Raw genomic sequence first — 11,236 nt, 5'->3', positions numbered from 1 at the left:
TAAATATTACATCAGGAACTCATTCTGAGTTTCTGGAGGAGTGACTCACCCTGTTGCCCCCCCCCCCATTCTTCAGTGCCTCATCTCTCTTATTGTGTGCCATTGAATTGATTCTGAGTCATAGTGACCCTATAGGACAGAGTAGAACTGCCTCAAAGGGTTTCTAAGACTGTAATCTTTATGGAGGAACAGTGGTTAAGAGCTTTGCTGCTAACCAAAAGGTCAGTAGTTCATATCCACCAGCTGCTCCTTGGAAACCTTATGGGGCAGTTCTACTCTGTCCTGTAGGGTTGCTATGAAGCAGAATCGACTTGCTGGCAACAGGAACTGGAATCTTTGCGGGAGCAGATCGACAAGTCTTTCTCCTGCAGAGCTGCTGGTCTCTCGAAACCCCCTATTTTTGTCCCCTTTATCATTGTCTCACTTTTTTTTTATTCCCCAACCTTCCCCTGCTCTGTGTCCCTATCTCCTTGTATCCCCATTTTTCTCTGCCCAATGTGTGTTCCCATCTCTTCATGTCTCCTCTGTCCCCCATCTCTCTGTGTCTCTGTCCACCACTGTCCCTGCCCCCCATTTCTGTGTCTCTGCTGCCATCTCCTCACTGGCCTGCCTGGGCTGCAGCCCAGCGCCGGGCCTGGCTGGCCTCCCTGGCTCCCCCTCTGCGGCTCTGAGCTGGCCCCACCCCCTGTCCCCCTGCGTCCGGGCCTCTGATCCTCCTGTGGACTCAGAGGTCGGGCGCTCAGCACACAGCCCCTTGGCACCCACAGACAGGCCTCCCTGCACCCCAGCAGAGGAGCCCCCGGCGGAGGGCATGGGGGTGGGCCGCCCCACCAGGTACGTGCTAAACCTCGGTAGGGGTCCTAGGCCTGAGCCATCCCATCTTCTGCCACCCTCTTCCTCCCTTCACAACACCCTCCTGGTTGGAGCCTCCACCCCAACTTCCATAGGGTCCACCAGGAGACCCTATGACCATCAGTGACAGGTTGTAGATGCTGGCCCCAGGTCTGCAGGGCCAGCCCTGTCTTCACCCTTCTGCCTTTTCCACCCACCTGCTCATCCTCCATGTCTTGCTGAGAGCCCCTTTCTCCTCACATCTTTGTCTGTCTACATGACTTTGCTCCCCTGCTGTCCGTCTCTACTTCCTAAGACATGATCTCCATTCTCTCTCCCCAGTTTCTCTTAGTCTGCCTCTTTTCTCTGCCACTCTCTCTTTGGGTCTCTGTCCTCTCCCCATCCCCCTCTCTCTGAGTCTCTATCCCCTCTTTCTCCCTGGGTCTGTCTCCCTCTCTCTGGATCTCTGTCACCACCCCCTTCTCTAGGTCTCTGTCCCCCCACCTTTGTCCCCCTCTCTCAGAGGCCCCTCTCAACAACTCTCACCTACCCATCTCTCTGAGTCTCTGTCTCTGTGGACCTCTCTGGTCAGTCTGCCCCCATGCCTCTCTCTTGGCAGTCCCTGCTCACCAACCTGCTGTCAGGCCCCCAGTGGTGGACGTGGGGGGCAGCATCTGGGGTCTCTGGGGAAGAGTGTGAAGGTATGTGGGGTTTCTTTGTGCAACTGAGGGTCAGGTTGCCTCGGGGCAGGGTTATTGGCCCCAGATTAGACAGTGACTTTGACATGAAGAAGTTGACGAACCTTAAGCCCCACGTCTCCTTTATATGGAAACATTAAGCTGCTCTCGCAGGTCAGGTGGAGGATGGGGTGAGGGGTGGGGCTCGGGCACTGGATCCTTGTCCAGACTGTCCTCTTTGTGGGGGGTTGGGGTGCCCTGAGCCCCAGTCACATCCCCCAGCCTGTGAGGTGGGCCATCCACACTGGGTGCACCAGCGGGGCCCCCTGCAGGTGAAGGTCCCTCCACGCTGGGCTCCCCACCACACAGGGCTGGAGGGTGGCTAGCCCGAGAGTGAGGAGGCCGAGCCCCAGGTCGGGAAGGCACCTGCTCTACTCTGCCACCTGGCACTGTGACCAGGACTCAGGCCTGTTTCCCAGCCTGTGAAATGGGGTCTTGACCCCCCAGCGTCTTGAACAGACCAGGTGAGCGGAGAAGGGGTGACTAGTGGGGTCCAGGGGACCGGCTGAGCCCAGCACACAGTAGGTGCTCAGAAAGCAGGAGAACGCTTGGTGAGACCGTCTGGTTCCGTCTGAGAGGCCTAGGTAGGAGGCCTGTGCCACTTCTGGCTGAGGGAGCTGAGACAAACGACTGACTCAGGGCCTCAGTTTCCTTTTCTGTTCCAGGCAAAATCCCCACATCAAAGGGGCGTCCTTAGGAAGGGCTGGAGGGTGTGAGAGGGCTTACAGGGGGCAGAGGGTGTGCTAGTCACTGAGACCCTCCTCCCCCATCTCTCGCCTTGTCTAGTCCCAGGGTGGCTCCTGAGAGAGAGAGTGCAGTGGATGGGGTCTCTGAGCTGAAGAGGGGCTGCTGGTGTAGAAGTCAGAGCCTGGGTTCTGATCTCAAGCCTGCCCTTTCAGTGACTAGCCTCCATGTCCCTCTTTTGGGATAATGATTTCTAACGCCCAAGGTGGCTGAGGGTGGGAAAAGAGGGTTGCCTTGCATTGTGGGCATGGGGCACACCCAGGCCTGGTCCACTCCAACCTGAGGCTCATCTTTGCCTCTGTAAAATGGGCCAAATAAGCCCCCACATGGTAGGGCTGGCCAGGTGGTCAGAGACAGCAGGTGCAGAGCTCCCGGGTGAGTGCCCCTTGGTGCTGAACTTGACATGGAATAGCGGCATTGGATTGAGTGCCCAGTCCCAACCAGGAACCCCCGTGAGGATCCCCTAAGCCTGACACAGGTGTTTGGTAAATACTGCTGGTGAAATGCAGCATTGACACGCAAAATATTTAACACCCCCCCCCCCGCCGCCTCCAGCCCTGGTAGGAGTCCCTGGGTGGTGCAAAGGTTAAATGCTGAGAGGTTGGGGGGTTCTAACCCACTCAGGCACCTCGGAAGACAAGCCTGGCACTCTGCTTGATCTGCTTCCAAAAGGTTACTGCCTTGAAAACCCTATGGAGCGGAGAGGGCCTGGAAACCCACCCCCTCACAGTGCCAGATGTTAACCCTGCAGTTGCTGGAGCGATCCTGATGATGTCTGCAGGTCCGTGCCCAGCCCTTCTCTCCTCTTCAACACACCATTGGCTGCTGGGATTTCTCCCATTTCCCAGATGAGAGAACTGAGGCTCAGGAAGAGCTGTGACTTTCAACAGTCATGATGCTAGTGAGTGGCAGAGCCAGGATCCAACCTAGAACTGCCTGATTCCAAAGCCCCAAGATCTTTCTTCTAAATTCCTTTTCAAATTGAGGAATTATATGCCCCTTCCACAGATAAGCAAACTGAGATTCCAGAGAGGGAAGCCAGTGGTCCCAGAGCACACAGTGGGTCAGCCACTGAGCCAGGACTGGGCCCTGGGTCCAAATCACTGGAAGGCCCTCCCTGCCCTTTTTTTATTTTACCCCTTAAGAAGTTCAATTTCCCGTTTTATTGTTGAGGAAACTGACATTTGGAAAGATTTGCCCAAGATGATCAGGGTTGAACCTGTTTGTTTTTTTTTTTTCCTTTTGTGACAGCTTTGTTTGAAATATAACTCATATACCATATAATTCACTCATTAAAATATAGAAGTACAATTAAGTGGTTTTTTTGTATACTCACATAACTGTGCAACCATCACTACAATTTTAGAACATTTCTATCACCCGAAAATGTAACCCTGCATCCATTAGCTACCACCCTCCCTCACCGCACCATCCCCCCAGCCCTACCCACTGCCATTGAGTCGATTCTGACACATAGTGACCCTATAGGACAGAGTAGAACTGCCCCATAGGTTTCCAAGGCTGTAATCTTTACGGAAGCAGGCTGCCACACCTTTCTCCTGCAGAATAGCTGGTGAGTTCTGTTAACCTATTGGTTAGCAGCTGAGCGCTTTAACCACTGTGCAACTGTGGCTCCTCCCCCAGCCCTAAAAACCAAACCACATCAAATCTGTTGCCATCAATTCCAACTCATAGCAACCCTGTAGGGCAGCAGAACTGCCCGTAGTGTTTCCAAGGAGTGGCTGGTGGATTTGAACTGCTGATGTTTTGGTTAGCACTTAACTACCGTGCCACCAGCACCCCTCCACCAGCCCTGAGCAACCACAAATCTACTTTCTGAATTCATAGATTTGCCCGTTTTGGACATTTCCTATAAATGGAGTCATGTAATAATATGTGGTCTTTTTCTCGTCTGGTTTTTTTCTCCTGGCATAATGTTTTCAAGGTTCACCCATGTTCTAGCATGTGTCAACACTTCATTCTTTTATTTCTACTAATAATATTCCATCGTATGGATATACCACATTTGATCTGTTCATCAGCTGATGGACATTTGGGTTGTTTCCACCTTTTTGCTATTGTGAATGCTGCTGCTGTGAACATTCACATACACGTGTTTGTGTGGACATATTCCTTCCTTTCTTTTGGGTATAAAAAGAGTGGAATTGCTGGGTCATATGGTATCTTGAAGAAGTCCTGGTGGCGTGACAGTTAAGCACTTGGCTGCTAACCAAAAGGCTGGAGATTCAAACCCATCCAGGGGCTCCCTGGCAGAAAGGTCTGTTGATCTGCTCCTGTAAAGATTACAGCCTCGGAATCCCCATGCTGCAGTTCTACTCTGTCACATGGGGGTCAGTATAATAACAATGGGGTCACCTAGTAACAACATAGTAACTCTAGGATTAACTTATTGAGGGACTGCCAGACTGTTTTCCAAAGCAGCTGCAGCACTTTACATTCCCACCAGCACTGTATGACGGCGTCGATTCCTCTACATCCTCACCAACACTTACCTGTGTTTTTTATTATGGCCATTATGGGGGTGAGGGAGCCCTGGTGGCACAGTGGGCAGTTTGAATCCACCAGCCGCTCCTTGGAAACCATGTGGGACAGTTCTACTCCATCCTAGAGGGTCACTGAGTTGGAATCGACTCGATGGCAAAGAGTTTGGTTTTTCTTAGTAGGGGTGAGGTGGTATCTCATCGTGATTTTGACTTGCATTTCCCTTAAGACTAATGATACAGAGCTTCCTTCAAGTGCTTATTGGCAATCTGTCTTCATTGTAGAAATATCTATTCAAGTCCTTTGCCCGTTATTTAATAGCATTACCAGTTTTTTTAAATCTTGACTTGTAATATATTCTAGATATTAAGACTCTTATATATGATTTGCAACTATTTTCTCTCATTCAGTGAACCCACTTTCTTGATAGTGTCTTTGGAGCACGTATTTTTAAATTTGTTGTTCATCTATTTTTTTTTTGTGGCTTGTCCTTCGTGAGCTTGTTTTTGAGCCACAGCTGTCCCCAAAGCCCAGGCTCATTCCTCCATGCTGAGAAGCAGCTGTAGCATGAACTCTCGAGCTAGACTTCTGTTACTCAAATCCCAGCTTGGGCTATTTACCTTAACTTTCTGTGCCTCAGTTTCCTCCTCTAAATGTGGATATTAATGCGTACCTCCTAGGGTTCCTGTGAGGCTCAAAGAAGCAAATCCACGTAAGCGACTTAGAACAGTGCCTAAACCAGTTGTCCTGGAGTCCGTTCTGACTCTTAGAGACCTCATGTGTGCCAGAGTAGAACTGTGCTCCCTATGGTTTTTCAATGGCTGATTTCTCATAAGCCTTTCTTCCAAGGTGTCTCTGGGTAAATCCGAACCTCCAACCTTTTGGCTAGCAGCTGAGTGTGTTAACCGTTTGCACCACCCAGGGACTCGAGAACAGTGCGTGATACACTATAAACGTCTGCTGTAATTGTTGGCGTTGGTGCTTGCTATAGTGTTACTGAGGGCCCTGGGTGGGGCAAACAGTTAAGCTGAAAGGCTGGCAGTACGCACTCATCCAGAAGCATCTTGGAAACAGGCCTGGTGATCCGCTTCCAAAAGGTCACAGCCTTGAAAACCCTATGGAGAAGTTCTACTCTGCACACAGGGTCACCACGAGTTGGAGTCGACCCCAAAGCAACTAACGACAACATAGTATTATTGTTGTTACGGCTATAGTGTTACTGCTGCTGTCACTATACAAGTATCTGCTATAGTTTCCTTGCTCTTATTGATGCTGTACTCTTCTAACATGGCGTCTACTGTTCCCACCCACTTACCAGATGAAGCCATTAGGGCTCAGAGAGCATGCCTCGCCGATAAGCACACCCATTTCCTGCACCCCTGACGTCCCTGCCTGATTCTTGCCCTGCAGGTTCCCCCGCCGGGCGGCCACCCCCCACTAGGCCAAGTGGAGGGGGTCCCCCCGCCCAATGGGCCTGGCCAGGGCCCTGCGCCGCCTGAGCGGCGCCCTGGAGTCAGGGGACAGCCGGGCTGGCGATGAGGAGGAGGCCCGGCCGGGGCTGTGCCGCAACGGGTGGGCGCCGGCGGCGTCTCCAGTGGGCCGGCGCCGTGGGCGCTTCGTCAAGAAGGACGGCCACTGCAACGTGCGCTTCGTAAACCTGGGCGGCCAGGGCGCGCGCTACCTGAGCGACCTGTTCACCACGTGCGTGGACGTGCGCTGGCGCTGGATGTGCCTGCTCTTCTCCTGCTCCTTCCTTGCCTCCTGGCTGCTCTTCGGCCTGGCCTTCTGGCTCATCGCCTCGTTGCACGGCGACCTGGCTGCGCCGCCGCCGCCCGCGCCCTGCTTCTCGCAAGTGGCCAGCTTCCTAGCCGCCTTCCTCTTCGCGCTGGAGACGCAGACGTCCATCGGCTACGGCGTGCGCAGCGTCACCGAGGAGTGCCCGGCCGCCGTGGCTGCCGTTGTGTTGCAGTGCATCGCCGGCTGCGTGCTCGATGCCTTCGTCGTGGGCGCCGTCATGGCCAAGATGGCCAAGCCCAAGAAGCGCAACGAGACGCTCGTCTTCAGCGAGAACGCCGTCGTGGCACTCCGCGACCACCGGCTCTGCCTCATGTGGCGCGTCGGCAACCTCCGTCGCAGCCACCTCGTCGAGGCCCACGTGCGGGCCCAGCTGCTGCAGGTGCCCGCCCGCCCCTGTTGGGGGGCACTGCCTGGGGAAGGGTTGGGCCCTTCGCAGGGTTGGAGGGCGAGCCCTGGGGCATTGTGGGAGATGTAGGCGTGCATATGCGGTGCGCGTCGCGCCTGGAAGACCCTTCGACTATACCTCCCAGAAGCCTCGGGGCAGGGAACGTGTCCATATGGGGTAGACTGATCAAAAACCAAAACACCACCACTCCCCTTCACTGGTGGTCTCCGCTCTCCCCTTTCTCTGCATTTCAATTCCTTCCTCTCCCTGTCTCTGTTCTTCTCTGTGCTCCCTGCTCACTGTCTTTGGTCCCTCTCTTTTGTTGCAGCCCCGTGTGACCCCGGAGGGTGAATACATCCCACTGGACCACCAGGACGTGGACGTGGGCTTCGATGGTGGCACCGATCGCATCTTTCTCGTGTCTCCCATCACCATCGTGCATGAGATCGACTCTGCCAGTCCCCTGTACGAGCTTGGCCGTGCGGAGCTGGCCCGGGCTGACTTTGAGCTGGTGGTCATTCTTGAGGGCATGGTAGAGGCTACAGCCATGACCACACAGTGCCGCTCCTCCTACCTCCCTGGTGAGCTGCTCTGGGGCCATCGTTTTGAGCCAGTCCTCTTCCAGCGTGGCTCCCAGTATGAGGTCGACTATCGTCACTTCCATCGCACTTATGAGGTCCCAGGGACGCCTGTCTGTAGCGCGAAGGAGCTGGATGAACGGGCAGAGCAGGCATCCCACAGCCCTAAGTCTAGCTTCCCTGGCTCCCTGGCTGCATTTTGTTATGAGAACGAACTGGCTCTGAGCTGGTGCCAGGAAGAAGAGGAAGAAGAGGAGGCCAAGGAAGGGGATGGGGCAGAGGCAGAAGATGGGACTGCCAGTCACTGAGTTCTCACACTGATCCTGGCGGTGATCCTGCTTCCATGACATGAGCTGGTAGCACCCATCTGTGCCTCCTTCCCAGAGGTCGCAAGATGGAGAGATGGGGCCCTCTCTGGGATGGGGTTGGTGTTTTCCCAAGGCTGACATGCCTGCTGGGTAAATTATTATCTGGTCAGGCCCTGCCATGCCTGGAGGACCCACCATGGACATACTGGACCTTAATTCCTCTGCATTCCATGGTCCCTCCTGAGACCCCCCTCCCCCATTATAAGCCTCATTCCTGTGTCTCGCCAGAGCTGAGGGATCCAGAATCCTGGACCACCCAAGAGGCCAGGACTAGTGGTTCTGGATTCCTCTGTACGGCTGGTCCTGGGTAATTGGAATCAGTGGGTCAGGAATCAGTTGTCTATGCCATCTCTAGGAGAGGAAGTTGGCAGTTATTGAACAGCAACAAAGATAAAGAGTTTGTAGGTCTGAACTGGCCTAAGATTCGAGGGACTCACCCAACAGCTTCCAGATTCACCCACCTGAGTAGCAAATCATTGGTTCTAGATCACTCAAAGAGGGAAGGTTATGGAATGCCCCAAGTATTCAAACCCCTCTCAACTGACCAAAGACAAGGACTGGTTACTGCAAGCCAAAAGAAGACCTTGTGGTTCCTGAGAGCCCAAGAGTTGAGATTTTGTGAATCTAGACCAGGTTTGATCTCAGGAGTTGAACCACCCCAGAAATTAAAGAGTTATGTTTCTAGAATGCACAAAGCAATGGGGGAGTCCGTGGGTCTAGGAGGACTAAAGTGACAGATTGGGAGTGACAGATTGGGAGTTCTTGATATTAGATAACTCAGACACTGTTGAACATCCACTTGAGAGAATAATCAATGCTTCTAAATGACCCATAAGACGTTGGAGAAAAAAAAAAGTGCCATTCTAGAATACTGAAAGGAATTCAGATTCTGTGGGTCTCAACTGATCAGAGTCAAGAAAATGATGGTTCTAGAAGTCTACGGTTTGCTGGTTCCACTTTGCCCAGTGGAGTTGAGAATCTCAATGATTGTGGATTATGAACTGATAGAACAAACTTCTTTGTGGTTCTGTAATGCCAAAAGGAATCAAGGCTCTAGGGATCCAGAGTTGTCCATTACCAAAGCCTGGAAGTTCAAATCACCTCCAGATGGGATGCTTGGCCATTCTAGGAGATGCACTCAGGAATTGAGAAGCAGCATTTCTGGGCTGTCCAGGAAGGCGAGGGCCCAGATAAGACCCTGTAGGCAACAGGGCTAGTTAGTGGGCAAGGGGAGGGAAAGGCCCAAGAGTGGTGAGTCTAAAATGCTCTGGAATCCTACACCTAGTTATGTGTATATATTTCTTAAAGATGTTATACACATATGTATCATATATATATAATATAAATACAGATATCTATTTTTCTCCCCTGGTTCCTACAGGAGGGTAGAAATTGAACTTGAGGTCACTGGAACAAGTCTTTACAAGACTCCAAGAAGCTTTTCTCTATATCCCAACTCTGCCATAACTTACTTACTGTGTGACCTTGGGAAAATCACTCCCCTCTCTTCACCGCAGTTTCCCCATCTCTAAAATGGGGCATTGGAACTTGAAGATTCCTAAGAGCCCTTCCAGCAGGATGGTTCTTCACCTCACCGAAGGTGGGGTGGAGGTGAGGGTCCTGGGTGTTTCACAGCTCTCCCTGGTGTTGGCACACCTGGTCTTCCGGGGTGGCTGGGAAGGGAGATGCTCATGGAAGCTAGGTGTCTAAATCATGGCACATGCAATGGGTAGTGTGGGCTGTGGCCAAGGGCCAGTTCACCTCCTCCTTGGCGGCTGGGGATGGAGGGGTGAGCTCGGAATGCCAGGGATCGTCCCGCTGTGAGGACAGTGTGTTTTGGGGGGGGCGAGAACTTCCCCTGAGATTAAAGAACTGGGAGCCCTCATGGGTGTGTTTGTGAGTATGTTTCTGGGACACTGGTCCTCGGAGCTGGCCCTTGGCCCATGTTCCCATCTACCTAAGTACTCCGCAGGCCGAGAAGCAGCCGCAGAGAGTGCCAGTACCAGGGGGAGGACAGTTCCCGCCCCAGTGTCCCAGGACTGAGGACAGGCAGTCATTGCCATGAGCCTGCCCAAGTGCTGCATCAACCCAGGTCCCCCACCACCACCCTGTGTCCCTACCTCCCGTTTATCCTTCAGAATCCCCACTTAATGACCGGATGGGATTAATTAGCTGGCTTCTCTCCCAGTTTAGGGTGTCTGGGGTAGGGACTGGGGGCAATGGAAACATAGCTCTCAGGGTTATGGGGAAGAATGTTAAGATGGGGTGAAGGGACGGAGAGGGCGCTGTTTGGGAGAGGGGGCAGGGCTGGCACCATCTGGGTCTCCCCCGAGGAGGGCAGGGTTTGGGCTTCTCCTAAAGGTCACTGAGGAGATTAAGAGGCTCGGTGTCTAATCCGTCAGCTTAACCAGGTCCTGGCCCTGAATGTGTCCCCACCTGCCCAGCACAAGAACAGTGAAAGAGGACGAGGATGAGGTCCAGACATCCCCTCAGCCGGAGGGAGGGACCTGCAACTCAACAGGTTCCCCGTCTGGGTTCCTGCATCCGCTCCCCGCCCCCCTTCTCCCCGGCATGGAATGGGAAGGAGAGGCTGGGGAATGGGAGAGGCCTCCTACACGGGAGGATTTTTGAGAGGAGGGAAGAGTCTGAGAAAGGGAAGCGTATGGGAGAACAGACGAACCAGAGGGAAAGGACTCCGAGAGGGATAAGCCATCAGAGAGGTGTGAGGATGTGAGGAAAGGGGAGTTGTTTTAAGGGCAGGATGCTTGCGGAAGAGAGGACTCTTGGGAAGAGGTTGCTAGTGTAGGGGAGGATGCTGAGCTGAGGGGAGAAGTTTGAGGGTGGGAGGAACTTAAGAGGAGGGGAGGGGTGGGGCCTGAGAGGGAAAGGCGCCAGGAAGGCGGAGCTTGCGTTTTCACTATATTTGGCTTTCACTTGTTGCCTTCATCTCCGTAACAGATGGCTAGTAGCGCAGGGTCGTCCGAAAGAAAGAAAAAGTCTTTTGTTTCACCACTCCCTGACTCTAAAAAGCCTGAAGTGGATAGGGCGGTCTTGAAAGTGGTTAAAAATAAAAGGTCTGGAAGAAGGAGGGGGCAAAAACCAGGAAAAGGGTTTGTTTTTTTTTTTTACGGGAGGAAGGAACTAAACCAAAAGGAAAGTGAGCCAAAAATGGCTACCGGTTGCCTGGCAACCGCAGCCTTCAAAAGCCAGCGTGGCCAGCTAGGAGGTGTGTCTCATTGAAACAACTGACAGTTTTGGCCCCGCCCCCTAGCAACAAGATCCACAAAGTACCGT

General features: G+C 53.1%; 1 protein-coding gene across 1 annotated transcript; it reads left to right on the top strand.

The window, feature by feature from the left end:
* The first annotated feature begins 7 nt into the window (after positions 1-7).
* Positions 8-10,764, top strand: KCNJ14 (potassium inwardly rectifying channel subfamily J member 14). Its single transcript, XM_003406533.4, has 2 exons — positions 8-6,990; positions 7,325-10,764. Exons 1-2 carry the CDS (start codon positions 6,283-6,285, stop codon positions 7,880-7,882), a joined length of 1,266 nt encoding a protein of 421 aa, XP_003406581.2. The 5' UTR covers positions 8-6,282; the 3' UTR covers positions 7,883-10,764.
* Positions 10,765-11,236: the final 472 nt, after the last annotated feature.

The sequence above is a fragment of the Loxodonta africana genome, chromosome 11 (assembly GCF_030014295.1).
Source record: "Loxodonta africana isolate mLoxAfr1 chromosome 11, mLoxAfr1.hap2, whole genome shotgun sequence".
Taxonomy (NCBI): Eukaryota; Metazoa; Chordata; class Mammalia; order Proboscidea; family Elephantidae; genus Loxodonta; species Loxodonta africana.
This window is presented reverse-complemented; position numbering and strand designations above follow the sequence as displayed.

Bases quoted from the DNA above. Each gene is read 5' to 3' on its own strand.
- KCNJ14 (XM_003406533.4), top strand. From the start codon at position 6,283: ATGGGCCTGGCCAGGGCCCTGCGCCGCCTGAGCGGCGCCCTGGAGTCA. The intron at 6,991-7,324 runs GTGCCCGCCCGC...CTTTTGTTGCAG, and splicing joins TGCGGGCCCAGCTGCTGCAG to CCCCGTGTGACCCCGGAGGG.